A 24,071-nucleotide genomic window follows, 5' to 3' on the forward strand; every position below is an offset into this window, starting at 1 on the left:
TCACTCACCCAATGAGCCTTGGCTAGCGTGTCAACAGTCACATCATAATCTGGGTGTGGAATCTTCTTATTCATTGATGTCTTCGTCCTCAAAGTAAGTCATACTCTGTTCAGTTCATCACTTAGCATTAGCATTCACTTAGCTTACTGTCTGAAACACAGCCATGCAGAATTGCCACCGTGCAGCAGAAGAACGTGCAGTAAAACCTTGAGGCTATTGCAGATTGGAACATGAGATAAATAAATCTGAAATGAGGTCAGCAGCATTAATTTCATCCTCTAATACAACTAAAGTTGTATGGGAAGTCTTGCTGGACCGGCGCTGTCTTGATTTGCTGTGTAGTTCGAGCTTTGGAAAACTGTCCACACGGTCGAGGCAAAAATAAAAATAAAAAACTACAAAACCCACAATGCATTTCACCTCCGCCACATCTATTTCAGCAAATCATGATGCATTTCATCGGTCACATGTCTTGAAACAACGATATACACGTACTACGCGTCTGTGTTGCAGCCGGGATGAAAGGTAAAAGGACACGCCCGTTGCCGTCGGTGTTAAAGGGATATACACGCAAATGCTGCATCCGGTATCAATGGGTTAAGAACACAGGGTTGTTTTTTTCTTCCATTTCCTGAAAAGTCACGGTTTTGGAGATATGAGGTTTCCACCCAACAGCGACGATATCTAAAACCAGATTTTCCAAAAGAGCGTCTAAACAAAAAACACAACATCACATAAGAGGTCAGGTCCACTCACCTGTGGTAAATGGCTGTGGATGCGGCTGAGGCTGGGTAAGGGCGGGTCAGAGGGGGAGGAAGGGTGTGAGGAGGGGAGGGGTGAGGAGGTCACTGGGAGGCAAAGGGCACCTCTGGAGGGGGGGGGGGGCAGAGGGGGGAGATGGTCACTTAAAGGTCAAGGGCACCTCTGGAGGGGGGCAGAGGAGGAGGTGGTCACTTGGAAGCGAAGGGCACATCTGGAGGGGGGGGGGGGTCACTTGGAGGCAAAGGGCACCTCTGGAGGGGGGGGGGTCACAGAGAGAGGGGGGGAGGTCACTCGGAGGCATAGGGCACCTCTGGAGGGGGGGTCACAGGGAGGGGGGGGAGGTCACTCGGAGGCGTAGGGCACCTCTGGAGGGGGGGTCACAGGGAGGGGGGGGGATGTCACTCGGAGGCGTAGGGCACCTCTGGAGGGGGGGGCTTGATGCTGACAGGCTGGGAGGAGCGACGGGGTGGTGAAGGCTTGGGCTGAGCCTGCTGCTGCATCGTGTCATAATAAGTCACACCTCCATACACCTGGGACTGAGCCTGGAGATGGAGAAAGAGACATTGAGAAAGTCTGTGTGTGTGTGTGTGTGTGATTGAATTTATTCGACAAATTAAAAATACAATACACTAACATGCATACAGTATAACATAATTCATCAGGATAAAGTCGTTAAACTCATTTCCATTGTGGTCCTGAAACAACAAACATCAATATCGAACAATCAAGAATAACAAGAAAAATATATTTAAAAAAAAAAGAGGTTTGGGCTAATGTGCGTTCTTGGACTGAGCGCGCGTGTGTTGTACATACCTGTGGATTAGGGTACATGGTTGGGTAAGGGAAGGTCATGACCCCTGGCGGAGGGTAGAAAGGCGGTGGCAACAGTTGCTGAGGTTGCCCTGGCGACAGAGAAACAGGCGGGCCTCCGAACAGGGCGGGGCTAGCCATCGGGCCGCCCGATTGGTGGGGATGGAGACCTGGTTAGGAGGCAAACAGAATGATGACTAACACAGTCAGAAGCACGGTCTAAATAAATCACAGAACTGAGGTGTTAGCTTGTGTTTTTCAGTGTTAGGCGGCGTTTACACCCAAAGCGCTTTTTTCAGTCAGAACGCTATGAAAATCATGTTGAGAGGGCTTCCATTGTGCACAAAACACAGAGCACGGAGCATTTTTTTTGCGCTCTGTTTGTTTTCCCCTGTAGTCGTGTGCAGTACAGATCAGAACACAACGACCACAAGGACAGTAGCCAACTAGTTTTGTCTGTTTGATGTTGTTCATTGTCAACACGAAAGCCAGATTATTGCCAATTCTGGCAGCAGCCGAGGATGAAAATCCCTCGGGAGGAGAGAAGGTAGGAAGAGAGGAAAAGACGATCAGGGCACTTATCCTCTAATGTTCAACTTTTTTCTGCTAAAGACGCCCAGAGCGCTCCTCCAAAAACACTAGACGCCACCAGTGTTTAAACGCCAGGTGCGTTCATTAAAAGAGGAGCACGTTTAGCGCGTCCTTACATAGAGAATGAATTGCAAAAAGACATTGGCAGCTCCAAAAACGCTATTGGTCTGAATGGCCCCTTAAGCGCAAGTTATGCTCACGTGAAATCGCCAGCGCTGACTGCGCCGATGGGGTCGCCTTAGCTGGGCGTCCTATCAGCGCAGCTCGGCGGAGGGGGCGTGCAGCTCCTTGAAAATGTGACTCTGCGGTGTCAACTCTTTGTTGTGAGGAATGAGGAAATGCCATTTTCTCATTTAACAGTGCTTGTCCCTCATCTAGCAAAGCCTTCTGCAGGCTCACCGGAATGAGTTTTGAAATGGAGGGACAATAAAATGTGTCTTTCAGTTAGCTTGTGTTTTTCTGTGTTTTTCAGTGTTAGCATGTGTTTTTCTGTGTTTTTTAGTGTTAGCTTGTATTTTTCAGTGTTAGCTTGTGTTAGCGGGATGGTTAAAAAAAGTAAATAAAAAAAATCATACACATTTTTTGAGAATGATTTTTCCGAGACTTGGAGGGAAAACCCACGAGGCATGATCAAAATGAGCGCAGCCAGTTGAGCGGGCGAGCGCACAAACTGCGTCTGCGACAGTGAGGGATGCTAGAAAGGAGAGCGCATTAGTTCTAGTTTCATTAAATAACATTACCAAATTATCACTATTATAGAAAAGTTCATCTGTGCAATTCTGCGAGCGTCGGTGCGCACGACCCAGGTACAACAAACCCTTTCCCCCGGCTGCTAAAACAAAATACTAGAGGAAACGCTGGACAAGTAATGTTTTGACAGAGTCTGTCTCCCCTGACAAACTGGGCCAAAACGTTGTTTGCCAAAAATAAAACGCAACTTCATATTTCCCCCCTTTGTAAAAAGCAGAAAGACAAGACATCATATGTGCTCTCTCTCTCTCACAGACACCAGAGTCCACTGACCAGGGTGAGGGATGTGCATCTCAGGCTGGACCAGCATGCCTTGGGGTGGGATGGGGGCGGGGCTGTCACCGTGGGCATAGATTGGTCCCTGATATGGCACTGTGAGACAGAGACATTCATCAACAATGCAATCAAAACATTGCAGGATTTTTTTTACATTTTCCATAAGAAATTGCTGCTGTGATGAACAAATTGCTTGTGAAAAGCTTGCTGTGGTGTGGTCAGCTTGCTGTGGTGTGGGCAGCTTGCTGTGGTCAGCTTGCTGTGGTGTGGGCAGCTTGCTGTGGTCAGCTTGCTGTGGTGTGGGCAGCTTGCTGTGGTCAGCTTGCTGTGGTGTGGGCAGCTTGCTGTGGTGTGGGCAGCTTGCTGTGGTGTGGTCAGCTTGCTGTGGTCAGCTTGCTGTGGTGTGGTCAGCTTGCTGTGGTGTGCTCAGCTTACTGGGGTCATAGAAGTGTCCCTCCATCACGCCGAGATGCATGGGCGGCGGCGGCGGGGCCGGCTCAGGCACGGGCCTCTGCCTCTGGGACGAGTAGCGTTTAGCCCGGTTCCCCCCGACACCCATCTCCTCCATGCCAGAGAACTGGGGAGGCCCGGCGGGGATGTGCTGCATGGTGCCCGGGAGGCCTAGAGAGGAGAGAGGGGGAGGCATGCGGGTCAGACGAGACAGAGACATTGACTTTGTACTGTTTCACTGGGGGACAGACGAGACAGAGACATTGACTTTGTACTGTTTCACTGGGGGACAGACGAGACAGAGACATTGACTTTGTACTATTTCACTGGGGGACAGATGAGACAGATGGAGAGAGAACCTGGGCTGATGCAGGAACAGTACACCCAGCCGTGCTTTAGGACAGGGGTTCTTCAGTACCCCTTTCCCTGATTTCTGAATCCAAGCAGCCCATTTACCAGACTAGAACATTTTGCTTAGAAAACTGAAGAGGAAACTATAGCATAGAATGAATTGAATGATAACCAACCTTTTGAATAATATAACATTACACAATAAGAAACGGAGCGAAACAGTTGCAATTAGTGCCTCCTGAGCAGATCTATTTCAACCTTTCATTCATTTTCATGATTTATTTTTTCATATTTCCGTTTCCCCCCGTTTCGCTCAACTACCCCTGTAGTACCTCCACATACCCCTAGGGGTACCCCAGTTTGGGAACCACTGCCTTAAGCTTGTTTTATGGTCACTGCGCCAGGGGAGGAGCGAGGGCCGCGTGCCAAAAATGACATCAATGCGTTAGGCACGCCCTCCGCAACCGCACAGCAGGTACCTTTTTCTAACAGCATGACTTCCGCAGCTCCCAGGGGGCGCTGCGCTTTGCAGGGAGAGGAATTAAATCAACACGGAGCCGTGTTTTCATCACATTTCTTGACCCATGTGGTAAACTTTGATTTGTAACGGTTCGTTTTTAGTCATTTCACAAAGTAAATGTGTTGCGTTGAGATTAAAAGCAGCACAGAGTAGGCTATCAGGGCTGAGAACTGAAACGGCTATTCAGTAAAAACAAGTTTGGTGATTCCTTCATGTGCTGATGTGCGGTCGTGTGAGAGTGAAAGCGCACTCAGTACTGCACATTAGGGCTGTGAATCTTCACTGGCCTCACGATTCGATTATGATTCAGAGGCTACGATTCAGACGGCTACGATTCAGAGGAGCTACGATTCGAGTACGATTATCGATGAATCTCGATGAATCTTCAATCGATGCATCACTTTTTTCCGCAATACATGATTTATTTTTTCTCACTTTCTTTTTTCTCACTGTGTGGCTATTTTTAAAATAAAAGTGCATTTGGAATTGCATTGTATTATGATCCATAATTAAAATAAACAACTGCATGTACTTCCATTATATTTTATTTGATTATTAAAAATAATAATAATAATAATAATAATAATAATAGATTTTTGACATTTGTGAATCGATGCCGAATCGTGCACGTCCGCATCGCGATGCATCTTATAATCGATTATTTTTGACACCCCTACTGCACATAATGGCGTTTCATTGCGACTTTTCACGGGCTGTTCTCACTATTTACCATTGTACAATACATGCTGATCACTTGGCTGCCGTTCTGACTATAAAAGCATGGGCCCCAGCGCGGAGTCCGCACGTGCTCTGCGGAGGTCTGCCTTGCAGAGCCTCGCTCGACTAGACTGAGACCTTTAGGAGGTTCCTGTGGATCATCTACTCACCCGCACAACAGCCTGTTCTCTCTGCTGACCCCCAATGCATGTTCCAGTAGACCAGTGGTTCCCAAATTGTGTGCCGAGGCAAGTCCAGGTGTGCCGTGGGATTTTGTGACAAACGGGTTAAATTGAGCTGCTTGGTGGCTGACCCACATCTGCTGACCACCTCTGCATTTTAATTGGATCGTTTCTTCTCAACCCCCCCCTCCCCCCCGAGCCCATCCCACCCCACCGCAGCAAACGTAGGGAAAATACTGCAACTGGACCGTAGAACAGAGACTGTAGGTGTGAAGGAGACAGGAGTGTACAAAGGCACCTGAAGCGATCAGACGTATGTCCACTCACCTCTCATCTCTGAGCGCATGTAGGAGGTGGGGTTCTGCTGGGTCCAGCTCTGCGGCTGCCCGGCGAGACTCAACCTGGCCATATCCTGATCCATCCCCGTCAGCCCCCCTCCTCCACCGCCCCCTCCCCCCTGGCCCGGCGGGTCACCTCCCACCCAGCTCTCTCCACCGGCGCCCCCGGTGGACGTGGCGTTGCCCCCGGTGGACGCGGTGGTGCCCCCGGTGGACGCGGCGTTGCCCCCGGTGGACGCGGCGTTCACAGTCACAGCCGACTCCTCCACAGACGGCTGCTTGCTGCCCAGGTCGGCGGGCCGAGAGCGAGTCCTGCGCGCCAGCGAGTACGACTTGCGCTCCACCGGGCGCTCGGCGGGAGGGGAGGCTTCCCGATTGGTCTGGAGGGAGGGGTCGGAAGCCAATCCCGCAGCGGGTCGGTCGGCGTTTCCTCGTTCTTGTGGCGGCTGCCGCCTCGGCGAGGCAGACTGGTAACCGCCGGGTTGCGACGATTTTGCCGTCGTTACCGCAGCCAGGCCCAAATCCTCTTCGTCCATGCCACCATCGCTACTCATTTCCTCTGCGACTGAGGGCCCGCCCCTTCCCCCGCGCCCTCCCCGGTTAACCACGCCCCTTTCTCCTTCACCCGATGAGAAGCCTTGCCGGTGAGCGTGGGCGGGCTCCGAATGAGTCCTAGGCCCCTGTCGTTCTCTCGGGTGAGGGGGCGCATTTGATTCGTTATTCCTATACTGGGACTGATGCGGGAGGTGCGCTTGATTCTGGTGAGAGGGTCTGCTGCTCTGGAAGCTGCGGCCGGGCGGGGCGTGGTGTGAGGGAGGCGGTCTGCTGGAAGGGTTGTTGTTACGCTGAGAGGAGGGAGGGAAGGAAGAGGGTGATGAAGAGGAGGGGTGGATGGATGAAGGTGGAGGAGCTCCTCCACGGTTCAGTCCTCCTCCTCCTCCTCCTCCTCCACTCTGCCAGGAGCGAACGGGCCTCTCTTCTCCTCCTCCTCCACCTCCCCAGCGCTTCTCTCTGCTGGGAGACGTACTCTGTCTACAGGACAGGGAGAGAAGAGGAACCCTCGATTAAACCAAATGTCATGTGTGTGCAACTGCTATGTAGGGCTATGTAAACACAAGGGATAAAACAATACACCAATAAAAATAGATACATCAGCTTGACACATTAATACATCATTTCCCTTAATCCATGATCAATAATCATGAATCACAACACTACAAAACAAAGTAATTACATCAGAATCACATGTTCATTGATTACACTCTTACAGTATATACACATGCATGCAGGTTATCAGACTCTGCAAATGGTATTATTTTTGCTTTAAGCAACCCTGTTTTGAGCTCCGTCAGGTTTTCATCCAGACTGTGGAACCACTGGTGTTTTAGCCTCTATGTAAAATGACCATTGTGGAACAATGTACGTCTGTGTTTATAATCTGCTCTTCTTATAGCTCTGAAATCAATATAGTATCCTGAAATCAAGTTTGAATATATGACACCGTGTGCTGATGTAGCTATGAATTAGGGCTGCACAATTAATCGTATTTTCATCGTCATCGCAATATGAACATGCGCAATAAACACATGCATTCCCACTCAGCATCTGATCATTTTGTCTTGTGTTGTAAATCCAGCGTACACCTTTCCCTTGCAACAGTGCGCTCCGAAACCCTCTGCCAAAGCCCAAACACGCTGTGTGTAGTTTCAGCTAGAGTCAGTGTGTATTTAATTTCTTTATACAGTGGGCATAGGCTATGTTTGTGGTCTGTGTTACCATTATTAAAGCAGAAAGACATAGGAACTGAATAGCTAATATGCATACTTTAATATTTGTTTATTTATCGCAAGTCGTATCGTCATCGCTATATTGAACAATGTTATCGCACATCGCAGATTTTTGTCATATCATGCAGGCCTACTATGAATATAGGGATGGTGTGATACATTATATTGAAATCATGCCATCAGTACCGTAATTTCCGCACTATTAGCCGCACCGGAGTATAAGCCGCAGCAGCAAAATTGCCTGTTTGTTACATATATAAGCCGCACCGGACTATAAGCCGCAGGTGTTTTAATGTTTTTTTTTTTTTGTGTGTTTTAATGTTTAATTACCATATGTAAGGGTTCATGCACAGAGGGGATTGTCGGGAAAGAGATGGCTGTTTGAGGAAGCTCCCATTTATTAACATTTCAACATAACACAACACCACCTGTGTTTTTTTTTACAGTGCACACAGTGTCCGCGGTGTGGTGAAAAGAGGGCAAGAGAGGAAATTAAAACAGAAGTGGATTTATAGTTAGAAAGAGTGCTAAAAAAGAGAGAATTCATTTTTTTTTTTTTTTTTCGAAAAAATCCATAGATAAGCCGCACCGTTATATAAGCCGCAGGGCCAAAAAACGGGGAAAAAGCCGCGGCTTATAGTCTGAAATTTACGGTATATCAATATCAAATCATATAGTAAAGTCTGAGACAATACATTGGAGTTTGGATGTGGGTTGTTAATTCACCTTGTATAAAACAAAAGTTCAGTAGAAGGGATGGGTACCGAACTCGGTACTTTTACAGGCACCGACCGAATTAGGGATGCAGGGGTTAACCGGTTTGACTATTAACCGCGATTTAAAACGTCACGGCTCCGCTACACCGAGTGTTTTGTTTCACAACAGTCCGTCAGTTTAAACTCCCATGCGGCGCAGACGGCGCTGGAAGGAGAGGAACCTGTCTCTCTCGCTTCGTTTCCGCACGGACTATTTAGCGGAGGCACCAAACACAGGCAGCTGCCATGTCTCCCAGTAGTAGCCAGTCTGTAGCCTAGCCATGGATGCCCAACATAAATGTTGCAATACATGTCCCGCAAGGTTTCTGAGATTAGGGGAAAGTCTGAGCTGGTGTTACGTTAAACCAAACGTGGGGAAGAGGCAGCGGATTTGTTTAGCGTTAACATACAGTCATTGACGTTAACGTTAGCTGTTGTGGCTAATGTTAGCTAGCTGGCCATAGCCTAGCGTACATAGTTCCTCAAGCTCGTTGTGACCAAACATCCCCGCATTTAAAGCACTTCATGCTCCCAGCGCTGGCCTAAACCATAGAGAACCGCATGCTTTACACGAAAAGAAACATCAAGGGTTTGTGTCAACTCCAAAAGCAACCCGCTAACGTTACATGTAGGCCTAATAACGTGAAGCTAACGTAGCTAGCTGCTTGGCAGTCATGATCTGACTGAGACAAGGAAAACAAATGCGCACATTTACATAACAAACACCAGTCAACACCACAGAGTGTCCTTTCTTTAATCCAGAGGGAGCATTTTCCAGTAAAAAGTGAAACGACACATGATGGCTTATAGTGAGGCTTTCCATGCCTGCCCCATCATCACTTCAATAGAACTGACCCCAATGCAAAATTCATTTCAGACGGCACATTTAGTTGCCAGTAACATGCCAATAAGAGTCTAAGTTACTATGCCTTTTGTGTTTTTTTCTGCAGACTAAGCAGCTATAGGCTTTCGCGTCTATAAAATAATAATAAAATATTTTTTGTATTATATATATATATATATTATATCAGAAATGTTGTTTGTTTTATGTTCACAATAGTGATGTCAGTTAGATTTGATTAGGTCAGAGCCATGGAATATTAAATCATCCATCTTTGCTCACTACATCTGCCCTTTCTTCTTTTTTTAATCCCAGGTGTGCATAAAATACAGGTTAAGAACTTATTTTTTTAAATACAAAAATGTGAAAAAAGTAACAATAGTATGTTTAACGTATCGGTTATTGGCCAGGAGAATATTTATCGGTTAGCGTAGGCCTATACTATCGGCTGTAAAAATCCATATCGTGCATTAGTATTCCGGAAGGCAGCAACTGTTAAGATTGTGGGGGAAATACAATAAAACCTCTATTTAGAGAATGCTCATGTGATTTTTATACGTCCATAACAATAATCGTGAAACCGTGATAATCGTGGTTTTTTCTCAGACTATAATCGTACATCAAAATTTATAATCGTTGCATCCCTAGACCGAATTACGTCTGTACTGCCCCGTACCAGTTCACATAAAAACAAACGGTACCAAATTTCGGTACTTGAACGCATCTCAGTAATAGAAAGAGAGTGGGTAAAGTAGAAATTCCGACGGAACCTTAAGGCAACACGCGAGAGCGTGTTACGTCAGTACGTCACTCTACCTGAAGGTCCTGAAAGAAAAACACGACCAGCCGAAAGCTGTGGCTACACTTTACCAAGATAGACTCAGATAACACTGGCTGCAACATTTGTGATGTGAATTGCAAAGCTGACTAGGGAAACACCTCAAACTTGAGGAAGCATGGTCAAACACAAGATATATTTAGCTAAATGCTGAAGACTGTAACGTCTTAGATAGGCTGAGTGAATGAAGCAGACACCGCACCGCAGCTAACGTTAGCAGCACCTCCTCAGCTCGTCAGCTGTAACGTTAGATTAAGTCTTGGAGGAAGATGATGACGGAACTTGAGAGAGGCATCGACTTCTACAACATCAGGTAACGTTATTTAATTTGCTAGCGTTAGCTGGATAAGTTGCCGTTGTGGTTGTTAGATAACGGGGCTTTTCACTGTCTTGGCTGAGTTAGCTTTATAGCTTAGCGTTGTTAACGTTCTATAATAATTATCATCAGCTCATATCACCGACCGTGAGACGTGTTATTTAACGTTGCACTCTTTCTTTCATTGCTAGGTAACCATGTGCCAGTGACAGCCGCACAGGAGGAGACACGATTCACCCTCTTCTCAGCGATGGATATGGTTCAGGTAAATTATTATTTTGCATAATGACGAGTGATAATGGCCGGGTGTGTTATTCATAGTGTAGCCTAAGCTATGTTACTAACAATACATTGTAATTTCGATTAAGATGTGCATAGCACTGACACTTCTTTCTATTGATAACACAAATAATGCTTGATGAATCACGATGCCTTTTTTTATTTTCAGATACCACTCAATAAACAGAAGAAACTTTCAGCACTTGGGGAGCTCTTTGAAGATGAAGACCAGGCCCTGCTGGAAGCTGTGTTGGACATCAGTTGCCCCCAAGTACTATTCCCCCCATTTCCCCAACCCCACTAAACTAACCTTGCTGCTACAAGTCTTGGTTTGGGAGGGGAGAGGTAGGGAGGAGTTTTATTTTGTCTGGTGCTAAATACATAATGTGCTAAATAAAGAACAATGTTGAAATTGAGAAGTTTGGACTTTTTTTTTTTACAACTGTAATTCTTTTTTGTTATTAGAGTGTGTAAAGTACCGAAAATGGTACTGTACCGAATTCCAGGTACTGGTATCGTACCGGTATTAGGGATGGGCATCGAATTTCCGAATAATCGTTATTATCAAGGTCGACTTTTATTATTGAAAGTCGAAATTCGTTTATTGAAAAAAAAAAGAAAAAAAAAAAGAAAATTGGGTGAGTGAAATGTTGCATTGTCTCCCCTGATTCTAAGTATAGTCGAATCGCTTGGTTTGAGCAAGTAAAACATTTTTTATAAGCAACCTCTCCCTCTTCATGGGATTTCATCCGCCATTCATTTTTCCATAAACCTTGCTTAAAATGCTTATAAAAATTGTTTTACTTGTTCAACTTTATGCTGCGTGTTTCAAAGTGTGTTTTCCACCCAGTCTATTTTTGGAATCCCCCACCGCCAGCTCCCAGCGCGATAATGCGCGAAAGTGAAAGCGTTTTCGCCAATCCATTTTACAGTAGAGAATGGTTTCCTCGCGCGTTACCCTACAGTTTTGGCTCTGCTTTTCCTAGTGTGGAGAGCACTGTCGCCACTTAGTGGGTCCGTGGAATGGGTTGTACACGTTCGCTGACTCCAATATTTTTATAGGAGACGTGGGGAGCGTTGATCCACGTCCCACCGTCAAAAAAAAAAAAAAAATTTAAGCCGAAATAACTCGTCTTTGGCAGTGAACCGTTGGATTCTGTAAGCCGAGATAACTCGTCAATGGCAGTGAACGTGTTAACATTTTTTTTTTTTTCCCGAATTTCGATTAAAAGTCGACTTTGGCCAGCGAATTTCGAATAGTGTTTTTGCTAGAAATGCCCATCCCTAACCGGTATCGGTTCAAATGTGAACGGTACCCGTCCCTATTCAGTAGACAGCATTGCTTGTTTCGTTTAAACGTAGAAACCGGCTAAACGCGTGTCTCACCTGGGTCTGCGCTGTCTGTACGACCGGTCTCCGGCCCCGCCCCCGTTGCGGATGTCATAACCATATATGGCAATGAGCTCCTCCCGGCTCTTTGGTGCCTGCTCCTCCTCCCTGAACCTGTCGTGCTCCCAGCGACCCTCGTCCTTCCACAGCTTCCTGTTACGACCTTTAGGTCTGAGAGAGACACAGAGAGAATGAGACAGAGACAGAGTTTGAGCGAGAGAGAGAGAGAGAGAGAGAGAGTGCATGAGAGACCGTGTGTGAGAGAGAGAGAGAGTGCATGAGAGACAGTGTGAGATAGAGTGAGAGACCTGTTCAGTGGTAGAGACACACTGGGGGTCATTACTGCCTTTGAACAATGAAACAAATACGGTATACAATTAAAAGGAATACAATAAACTAAGTAAATATAAAGAGAACAGATGTTCATGTCTGCTTTTCTACAATCTGGGAACCCAGAGTCTATTTTTATTTGAAAAATAGACTCTGGGACAGCCCTACCGTTTTCCCCAGCTTCCTGTACAGCACGCCTCTCCTGCCACCGTCACTTCCTTTTCCGTGTCCGTGTTCCACTGTTTACAGTCTAAATAGCAACTTGCACCGCGACTTTCCAGTCATTTTCCACTGTTGTTGCAAGATGAGTTAACGTCCTCTATGCAGTGTGTTTATGCGTTAACGTTATTAGCAAATAGCTGAAAAGGAAGTGAGGGTGGGTCACTTCCGCTTTCCTTTTCCGCGTCCATTTTGGCTGTTCACTAATAACGTTAACACTGTAGTACTGTCTAGTGGAGCACGGACACGGAAAAGGAAGTGACGGTGGCAGGAGAGGCGCGCTGTACAGGAAGCTGGGAAAAATGGTAGGGCTGTCCCAGAGTCTATTTTTCAAATAAAAATAGACTCTGGGTTCCCAGATTGGCTTTTCTATAGCTGCTGACTGGCCGATATCTTCTCAAAGACCTATGAGCTTAGCGGCGTGCCAGTACGCTCCTGACCAGTACGCTCCTGACCCGTACGCTCCTGACGCGTACGCTGCTGACCAGTACGCTCCTGACCAGTACGCTCCTGACCAGTACGCTCCTGACCAGTACGCTCCTGACCAGTACGATCCTGACCAGTACGCTCCTGACCAGTACGCTCCTGACCAGTACGATCCTGACCAGTACGCTCCTGACCAGTACGCTCCTGACCAGTACGCTCCTGACCAGTACGCTCCTGACCCGTCCCGTACCTCTCCTCCTCCTGGGCGTGTCCTCGCACGTCGTGCTCGAAAAAAAGGCCCTTCCTGGGGATGTAGGCCGGGTTCTTCCGGTCCTCGTCGTCGTCCAGCTTCTGACCCGGCTTCCCGCCTGACTTGGTCTCCGGGTCGTCTGTCGACTCCTGCGTGCGTTTTCATTGGGAGACGGGAAGAGGATATGAGGTTAACTCTGGAGGCAGTATCGAGCTGACTCTGGAGGCAGTATTGTGGATTCAGGTACTGCAGGTATGACAAGATCAACGCTATAGGTCCAAAACAGACTCACTCTTACCTGTCCGTCTCCACTCTGCCTCTCTCCAGCTAGGGTTCCCTTCTCTGCCTTGCCCTCCTCTTTAGTGCGTCGTCCTCTCCCCTCATCCTCCTTCTCCTCCACCTGCTGCCCCTCCTCCACCTGCTCCTCCTCCTCCACCTGCTGCTCCTCCTGCTGCTGCTGCTCCTCCTGCTCCTGCTCGTCCTGCGCCTCCTCTCCCTGTGTGGGGCCGTCGGCAGCAGCGGGGGGTTTGGGCTCGCTGGCTGCTGCTGGAGCCTCTTCCTCGCTGTAGTGCTCTGCTGCTGCCTCCTCCTCCTCCTCTGCACCCTGGGCAATGCAGGAGACACAGATACAGGTCAGAGCTCTAGATCAACCTTATAGGGATGTCAACCGATAGCCGATAACCAAAAATTTACCGATTAATATGATCAGTTAATCAGTTAAAAGGTTTACTTTAATAAGTAAAAAAAAAAATTGTTGCAAGAAAAATAAGTCAATGTATTTCTTAAATTCTTAACTCATGCAGGCAACATGCTGTGTGCATTGTGTAGCTAGGCTGTGTATTGTATTGTGCTGTGTTGTGTAGCTCGGCTGTGTATTGTATAGTGCTGTGTTGTGTAGCTAGGCTATCTTCACATTTAATTGTCATCCTCTTCAATTACGTCTCTTGAGCAGCGTTGACAATTACTGTTGCAACACATGCCAGTTCTGAGAAATTGTTTCACAACAGGAGACGGATTGTCTGTAGCCGCTTTCACACTAGGGCTGGGTATTGGTTCAAATTTCAAGAATCGATTTGATTCCGATTCACAAGGTTCCGAATAGATTAATCGCGATTCGATTCGATTCATTTAAATATCGATTTGGTTAGTGATACTAAAACATGTTTTTTGAGCTGTAACCTGAATTACATGATTGTCCAGTTATGTAACACGGGGGTTCCCAACCTTTTTTGCGTGACCGGTTGTCAATTTTAATGGTTTTATTTACACATATATTTACTCACCAGGTGGTGACAAAGGGTACATAACAGCCTTTTCATCTGTCAATAAAGACACTTCCACAATTATGCAGTGATTTGATTTCAGCCTATATAATTTCTAAAAGTAGATATTAATGATCAAACATTTCCATTTATGTAGCCTACCATATTTATGTTTTTGTTTCAACTACAAACATAAATAAACATCAACTTGAAACTATGTTTCAACTACCACACACAGCCTATAATATTATAGCCTGTTTATAAAAAAAATAAAAATAAAAAATAAAAAAATTTAGTAATTTTTTTTATCTCTATATGAATCGATATCAAAGGATTAAAATAAAAATCGATTAAAAATTGGAGAATCAAATATTTTAACCCAGCCCTATTTCACACAGCCTCTGAAAGTGGTAAATGTTGTGGAATATGTAATCCGCACCTCCGGCGTGAAAGTATGGAAAACGGGGTGGTGAATAATTGTGTTACGCCTTTCGTTCCGCCAGTGGAGGCAGTCATAGACCTAACCCTAACCCAGTGGAGGCAGTCATAGACCTAACCCTAACCCAGTGGAGGCAGTCATAGACCTAACCCTAACCCAGTGGAGGTAGTCATAGACCTAACCCTAACCCAGTGGAGGCAGTCATAGACCTAACCCTAACCCAGTGGAGGCAGTCATAGACCTAACCCTAACCCAGTGGAGGCAGTCATAGACCTAACCCTAACCCAGTGGAGGCAGTCATAGACCTAACCCTAACCCAGTGGAGGCAGTCATAGACCTAACCCTAACCCAGTGGAGGCAGTCATAGACCTAACCCTAACCCAGTGGAGGCAGTCATAGACCTAACCCTAACCCAGTGGAGGCAGTCATAGACCTAACCCTAACCCAGTGGAGGCAGTCATAGACCTAACACTAACTCAGTGGAGGCAGTCATAGACCTAACCCTAACCCAGTGGAGGCAGTCATAGACCTAACCCTAACCCAGTGGAGGCAGTCATAGACCTAACCCTAACCCAGTGGAGGCAGTCATAGACCTAACCCTAACCCAGTGGAGGCAGTCATAGACCTAACCCTAACCCAGTGGAGCCTCCACATGAATCTAGCTGCTGGTGTTTTTACCTCGGAGTGGGAGCCATTTTCCTCAGGATCGGCACTATCATAGTCAGAGAGGACGGCTGAGGAGAGACAGAGGAACAGAGGGTATTTAGATTAGATGTATGTCACTGTACAGTACAGTACAGGCAGACAGGTTGTACAGTACAGGCAGACAGGTTGAGTACAGTACAGGCAGACAGGTTGTACAGCACAGTACAGGCAGACAGGTTGTACAGTACAGTACAGGCAGACAGGTTGTACAGCACAGTACAGGCAGACAGGTTGTACAGCACAGTACAGGCAGACAGGTTGTACAGTACAGTACAGGCAGACAGGTTGTACAGCACAGTACAGGCAGACAGGTTGTACAGTACAGTACAGGCAGACAGGTTGTACAGCACAGTACAGGCAGACAGGTTGTACAGCTCAGTACAGGCAGACAGGTTGTACAGTACAGTACAGGCAGACAGGTTGTACAGCACAGTACAGGCAGACAGGTTGTACAGCACAGTACAGGCAGACAGGTTGTACAGCACAGTACAGGCAGACAGGTTGTACAGCACAGTACAGGCAGACAGGTTGTACAGCACAGTACAGGCAGACAGGTTGTACAGGACAGTACAGGCAGACAGGTTGACAAAATTAAGCATGAAGACGACAAGAGGCCTAGCTTTGTGTTTTTAGAACAGCTATACACAAAAAGGGTTCCTACACATTTTCAAAATTACAGACTATTTCCCCAGACTTATCATTCCTTGTATTACCCGAGATTTTAAGATGTTGTGTGGTGCAGCAGATAAGATGTTGTGTGGTGCAGCTTTATTATTCTAAACAGCAGCAAATATCAGTGTGTGAGTGATCACAGTGTTAATACCTCTGTCAATTGAGACTTTTTAATACTTTATAATTGCCTTAAACTTTCCCTAAATTGATTCATCAACTTTCAATGCTTTTCAAGACCATGGGGATACCCTGCTGTAAGAAACAAGACAAACATTGAATAAATATCTTTAATGGTTGGATATGTGCTGTGTTCTTTTTAATGACTGTTTTACACACGTGTTTTATTGACTGTTGTGAAGCACTTTGTTACGTGTATTGAAAAGTGCTATACAAATAGTTATTATTATTATTTTGCCATTTTCAGGGTTGTGTGTGTCTGCTAATGTACATCAGTTGATAGTAAGCTTACCTTCTCCGACCCCATCTTCACTCTCCTGCAATGAAGAAAGCAAAATGACCATTCATATCAAACCATGATGCATAAACACAATGAGGCACACCACTTTCAAATCAGACTGTTTACACATGAACAACATGAGCAAACACACAAGTCTATAATCAACTTATTTCTAGGGTTGCACAGATTGCGATTTTTTTTGGTCGGTTCCGATTTCCCATTTTTGAGATGTCTGACTTGCCGATACCGATTTTCTTTCAAAGATCAATAATTGACAGCTTACACAAAAAAAATTGTAACTTTGCTTTAATAGAAAATTAAGATTAATATAACAATTCTTATAATTTGCATGAGATACGACCATCTCACTCAAACACATCTCAAAATAAGTGTTCTAGGTTACTCGACAGAGCTTTTTTGTGCAAATACAATGGATATAAAAAATAAATAAATTCCAGTATATCCCACAGCTATCATGCATTTACTTTTCCAAAAGAAAACAGGTGCAACAGAACATCAAAATGTGATCCATGGACAAGGACTTAGCCTGGCTCCAGGCCTTCGAATCCACGCCCACTCCTCGAGTAGAAGAGGAAATTAGTTTATGAGTTGACGATTCAGTCTGAACATCAGGCGGAGTTTACACACAGTCCGAAATTTTCGTATGCATTTTTTTCAATCTGTCACGATTTAAAAAAAAAGATTGTCACGCACAGAAAACCTTGCACACTGAGTCTGATGTGTTTTATTATTATGTTCGTCGTTCTATTCGCAATACGAAAACAAATACGGTAGTCTCTCTCTCCTGTATCCACATTACAACATGACTGACAGGCAGCAGCGGTGATGTGGACTGGAGAAGGCAGGTGGCAGCAGGTCGGGGAATGGTTATCATACTGGACACAGGGCTCCATCAATGCTGCAGCACCACTTCCCGGGGAGAGAGAGCAGAGAGAGGGGGGCCAGTGAGGTTGAGCGAGCCGCTCAGACTGGACTCGGCCGCACCTCTGTCTCCACGGCTTATTTTCCACTTGCATGTGTGACAAACTGCTAGCTTTGTGTCTTCTTCACTGACGGTGAACAATTTCCACACTGAGGAGGACATGCTGGCGTGTGTGGTGTGGTGTGGGTGGTGTGGTGTGGTGTGGTGTGGTGTGGTGTGGTGCTGCAGCCCATGATCTGTCTCACTGGCTTGTATTCTGGATGGAAAAAGCTCGCTCCGAGGCTTCCGGCGCAAACACACTTGGTGTTCCGGCGGAAGACGCCGGGAACGGCCCCCAAAAAAACAATTCTGCTCTGAAAACAGGGCGCCATAGCAACGTAAATAAATGTGATCCGCGTTATCTAGCTATGTAGCCTAGCTACAAAAATAAAATGAACTAACACCATATAAACGCATCCAAGATCCACCAGAACGAGGGGCGGATGTTCTCCTTTGAGAGAGAGCCTGGTGACGTGAAGTTACTGCCTGTAGTAACGCGTCACCAGCCTCTCTCCTTTGAGAGAGAGCCTGGTGACGTGAAGTTACTGCCTGTAGTAACGCGTCACCAGCCTCTCTCCTTTGAGAGAGAGCCTGGTGACGTGAAGTTACTGCCTGTAGTAACGCGTCACCAGCCTCTCTCCTTTGAGAGAGAGCCTGGTGACGTGAAGTTACTGCCTGTAGTAACGCGTCACCAGGCTCTCTCCTTTGAGAGAGAGCCTGGTGACGTGAAGTTACTGCCTGTAGTAACGCGTCACCAGCCTCTCTCAAAGGAGAGAGAGCCTTACCGGCTCACAGAATACCTCTCATGGAAGCTTCAAACTCCAAAAATGGTACTCAGAGACAGATGTGTTTAGGGTCAACCACAGTTTAGCTAACAAAATGGCCTGGCAATGCAACAGGAACGTTACAAAAACATCAAGCAGAGCTTTAGTCACACCACTGACATCAGTGAAGCACCAACAGCTCAATATGCTGGTGATGCTGCCAAGAAAAACCCACACAACAACTCCAGCATCAAGTACACGTTTGGCTATTGTTGCTTAGCAACCAATTTATTTCCAACAAGTGAAACATGGTGGTTCAGACATCTCACTGTTGCAGCTCATGGGTTTTCTAAAGCCCCTTTTAAATTGCCCCAAAAAAGCCAGTAATAATCACAAACTGCCGGATTTTAACACTCGTTTGGCCACAATTGTGATTATTTGGTTACAAGAGGTTAAAGATTCACAAATGCATATTATTTTGTCATTACCACACTGATAATGCGCATTTGCACGTTTACGACCGTTTGGTCCAGATGAAGGCAGCTGCAGAGTGCAGCAGGCGCGACACCTGTCACAGCAGTGAGCAGCTCAATCAGCCAATTCAAGTTTCAAGCAGACAGGTGATGTCGTGTTTTGTTACAGCCACAAACAAAGTGCGGCCAAACTGAGCGACGGCTGGTCATCATTCAAGCCGACCTGTCTGCCCTCCTGCTCCCTCCCTCACAGTCACACACACACAGAGCCTGGAGCTGCTTCTCCACCTCTGCTCGAAGCCTTATTAGCTTCTTATTAGACACCGATACATTCAGCAATCCCAAAACATCCCGGGGCACCAGTTAACGTTTGCTGACCACCGATCCCAGCGGCTAGTCCGAGTGATTTATGGAGTACCGTGCGCTGGACGTGGCAAACTCACACGGCGGTGCTGTAGCGTGGCCTAGCTAGCTGCTAAACAAACACCTAGCGTACTCGGGACTCCTGCCGCCCAATCCCCAATGCCCTGTGCGGAACCAGCAGCCACACAGCTCAGCTCAGCTCGCCGACCAGCAACGTTTCCTAGAATAGGCTCTTCTTCTTAACGGTAGCTAACTTGAATGTTGCCGGTGGTGCGGGTCAGCTTAGCAAGCTAGCACTCCCGACTGTGGTACTCACACATTCGGACTCCTCCGCGCCGCTCTTGGGCTTGGCCGGGGCGCGGGGCGCTGTAGCCTCCACCGGCTCCACGGGCTCTCTCTCTCTCCCGCGGGACTTGGTCGCCGGGGAACCCGACCTGGCGCTCCCTGAGCCCGAGCCGGACTCGTCGTCCTCCTCGCTGTCCTGGGACGCGCGTCTCCTCCTTCGCCGCCGGTCCGCCATCTTAGGAATCGAATTGGTTGGGAACCGGAAGAACACAAGGAATTGTGGGGGAGTTCTGCTTTCTTCTTCTTTTGTTGTGTCTTTGTGTGTGGACTTCGTTGTCATGCTGTGTGTGACCGCCCTCTAGTGCTTGTAAATATTCCTACATGGACCTTCATCAATAATCCTTACTGAGCACCACACATTTATATATAGTGTAACAAAGTGGGTATTTGTCCAAGGAACTGGAGACTTGAAGTTGGTACAGGCTTTTTATTCTTGTCTTCACAATACACGCTCCTAGCTGCTAGCTTCGCTGCTAGCTCTGCAACCACCCGGTCAGCTCCCTCGCATAGCCTGACTGGCCTCCGCCCCGGCCGCTGGTCACATATATCCCCTTCCCCCTAGGAACACACCCGCACATATCAGTTCCTAGCTGCAGTTGAGACACTTCTATTGCACATCACATTACAGGTAATACTTGGATTACCTGAAACGCTACATACTCCTCACCCAACATTAGTCGACGCCCACGTCGACACCCACAACCCACACACATCCCCCTGTACCAAAACACACCCAACACAATATTTTTCCCATCACCACATCAAAATCTAATTCCCACAAACCCCACAACATTTCAATTCCCCACAATTAGTCCCTTCTTTTTTTCCAACACCCCCGTCATAATGTCCAGTTTGCATCAGGTACTCCGTAATGTTTAGTTTTCCATTAGGTACCCCCATAATGTCTAGTTTCCCATTAGGCACTCCATAATGTCTAGTTTTTCATTATTTCCTTCTTTTTCACACATTCATTTAAACACAAGCCCCCACATTTTCCTTAACTTTTCTTTTCCCAGCAACTTCTTAATTTTTCATTTAAACCCCATTTCCATCCCCCCTTTCACAGCTTCTGTCCCACCTGAAACACGCTTTTCGGTCCCCCCTTTTGTTTGTTCCAGTAGCCAAATGCACGAACGAGCACCGGATCGACATCCTCGTCCTCCGGTCTCCACTCGCGCCCGTCGACTCTCCAGCTGACCCTGGCGTCGTCCTCCCGGCCTCGCACTCGCTCGTTTTTTCGTCCCCCTCCTCCAGGGTTGAGGACAGCAGAGCGAACACCACCGGCGTCGATCTTCCCCTCGGCTCTCCGCTCGTTTTTCCGTCCCCCTCCTCCAGGGTTGAGGACAGCAGAGCGAACACCACCGGCGTCGATCTTCCCCTCGGCTCTCCGCAGTGCAACGTTAGGGGGTGTATAGCGGTTAGGCTGGGCCGGTTCCCCCGGCGGTAACCCCTCTTGCTCACTCGGAGACACGAGCGTCGCTCTCCCGACTGTAACAACGCTGCAGACGATGTCCCTCTCTTCCCTCTGGCTGTTCCCCTGCAGCACCGTTCTCCTATCCGTCACCACGTTCTCTTCTCCCCGGCTGCTCACGCTCTTCCCAGCCTTTTGACACTCTCTAGCCAGGTGTCCAATCTCGCCGCATGCCCAGCAGGCTCCCTGCTGTCCATGTCGTTGTCCCGCATACCCGGTCCGTCTCCCGGGACCGCATCGGCACCACCTCGCCACGTGGCCCGGCTCTCTGCAGGTCCAACACAGTCTCTTCCATGGCTCCTCCAGCCGCTCTCCCTGCTGCATTATCTCCGCGCTCATCAAGTCCACCCGCTGCATGACTTCTCGCAGCGCCCGCATCACCTCTACTGCCCAGGCAGGAGTCTCTTCTACCAGCCGTCCGACCTCTCTCAACACACGGGCCTCCATGCCCGCCAGCATCGAGCTGATCCCCGCCGTCAGCTCTCCTTTCCTCCCGTTCACCGATGGCCATTCTCCGCGCACCATCGCACGTGGTTTTAGCAGCTAGCAGTTAGCCGTTAGCACCCCTGGTAGCTAACTTACTAGCGCTAGTTTCTAGAGCCAAAAAGCCGCACCACCCGTCTCTTTTGCCGTTCCTTCTCACCCTCTCCCCTCTCGGCCGAATCAGAGGCGTTACCGCTTTACTGTCTGGCACCAATGTAACAAAGTGGGTATTTGTCCAAGGAACTGGAGACTTGAAGTTGGTACAGGCTTTTTATTCTTGTCTTCACAATACACGCTCCTAGCTGCTAGCTTCGCTGCTAGCTCTGCAACCACCCGGTCAGCTCCCTCGCATAGCCTGACTGGCCTCCGCCCCGGCCGCTGGTCACATATATCCCCTTCCCCCTAGGAACACACCCGCACATATCAGTTCCTAGCTGCAGTTGAGACACTTCTATTGCACATCACATTACAGGTAATACTTGGATTACCTGAAACGCTACAATAGTATAACGCTACAAAATAATAGAGAGAAAAGAAAACGCATGTGTGAGGAATTGCCTCTATTCAAAATGAATGTCCAAGGATTCCTTAAAATATATCTTAATGCTCGAATTGCAATCCTGCTCTTTCGACAATGCTCTGCTAAATCCAGAGTAGTTCACCTCAACTCCCATTCTACCAACCATAGTCAATGGCACCAACACATCCAGCGCAGCGTTTCCTCTAGGATGGAGTTGTAGGCAGCGGTGGTGAAGCGCATGTGCGGAAAAAGATTTTGCACAAGAAGAATAGTCATACCTTGCCCTCTCCTCCCCTCTCTCTAGAGCAGTGGTTCTCAAATGAGGGTCCGCGGACCCCCAGGGGTCCGTGGCACTTTGCCAGGGGGTCCGCGAAAAGTTTTCATGTAAAAAAAAAAAAATTAAAGAAAATGCTACATGTTACTTATTCCTTCTCAAACTACTTCCTACATGGTGCTAGTCTATCAAAATATCTTGGCTGTCATTGATTGTGTTGCATAGTGGTTTTCTGTACTGTTGACAAATTGTGATATTGTAAGTCGCTTTGGACAAAACAAAAGCGTCTGCTAAATGACGTAATGTAAATGTAATGTAATAAAAAAAAATAAAAAAAAATCTTCATAGTTCAACGAAAATAGTTTATGCTTTAAATCTAAAATGGTTTGTGGATTACATTCTAATAACAAACCTATCAAATTAAAAGTCAAGCACGTTACCGTGGAAACAATTAAGCTTAGCCCAAAATCACAAATCAGAATGAGGGGGTCCCCGGTATATTTTCTATCTTGTAAGGGGTCCTTGGCTGAAAAACATTTAAGAACCTCTGCTCTAGAGTAGCAGTGTATTTGGACTGGCCTGCTGACAATCTGTCCTCCTATAGTCTAGAGTTTCCTCTGACACCCTGATCACATCCACACCTTCAGTTCCACATTCACTGGTTCTGCTGTGTCTGGTTACTCAGTGTCTCTTGGCAGATAGGAGGAGGGAGAAACGCTGCTGACCAAAGACAGCTGCTGAGATGATATTTTAATCACACACACATCTTAATGTAAGAATACAAATTAGAATATTTGTGTTTAGATGTGAGTCATTTTACTGTAAAGAACACAATCAATCAATCAATCAATCACTGTCTGCACTCCAGTTTAAGTGGATGCTGCTGCTGCGCAGTGACCTTGAACTTTGACCTTTGAGGACCAAAATCGAATCAGTTCATCATTGAGTCCAAGTGGACGTTTGAGCCAAAGTGACCTTGAAATTTGACAACCAAAGTATTTTTTTTAACAATATATTGTGACCACCAACATCTATTTTGTATGACACTTACTTTAAGGTGATCTTAAATGTCTCCCTGCAGCATGTATTGTTTCCCCCTGTGTGATAAGATCAAAGCCAGGCAGAGCCCACAGCCAGTATTTCAATAGCAGAATGATGACTCCACACTGGCACTGTTGTAAAGTTTAAATCATGTGAACTGTCATCAAGGAGTTTCATCTACCTCCAAGGTGGTGAAAATGGAATCAGAGTTGATCTAATCAAACATTGTCTTCCGGGCTGGGGCACACAGAACACACAACGGTGTTGTCAAAAGGCACAGGAGCCACTAGTTGAGGGACACTACACGCAAGCACAGCCAACCAACTGCCCACATGGGGGCAGGGTCCATCTAAACTCTGAACACCTGGTTGGCTAGGAGCCAGCTAGCCTTGAGACATGATTGGCCAAATGATATCTCTTTATTGTGTCTCTGATCAGTGCATAGAGAGGCAAAGTGACCACCTACTTCCTGCTTCAGCACTGTACCAGGGATTTGTATCCGCCATTTATTTTCTCATAAACATTTTGTAAAATGCTTATAAAAAAATAGTTTTACTTGGTCAAACCAAACCGGTTCAGCTATATTTAGAATCAGGAGAGACCATAGAACATTTCACTCGGACCAAAACTTAAAAAAACTACA

The 24,071-nt window shown here is 46.9% G+C and overlaps 1 protein-coding gene across 1 annotated transcript; it reads right to left on the bottom strand.

Annotated features, from left to right (window-relative positions):
* Positions 1–1,160: 1,160 nt before the first annotated feature.
* Positions 1,161–19,814, bottom strand: casc3 (casc3 exon junction complex subunit; the record flags this gene model as incomplete). The annotated part of the gene is made up of 11 exons (XM_083648984.1): positions 1,161–1,304; positions 1,576–1,742; positions 3,187–3,285; positions 3,625–3,810; positions 5,737–6,779; positions 11,950–12,123; positions 13,178–13,326; positions 13,476–13,781; positions 15,557–15,612; positions 16,725–16,749; positions 19,611–19,814. The coding sequence occupies 11 exons, from the start codon at positions 19,812–19,814 to the stop codon at positions 1,161–1,163; spliced, it is 2,553 nt and encodes an 850-aa protein (XP_083505110.1).
* Positions 19,815–24,071: the final 4,257 nt, after the last annotated feature.

This window comes from Poromitra crassiceps (assembly GCF_964638095.1).
Source record: "Poromitra crassiceps genome assembly, chromosome: 13".
NCBI lineage: Eukaryota > Metazoa > Chordata > Actinopteri > Beryciformes > Melamphaidae > Poromitra > Poromitra crassiceps.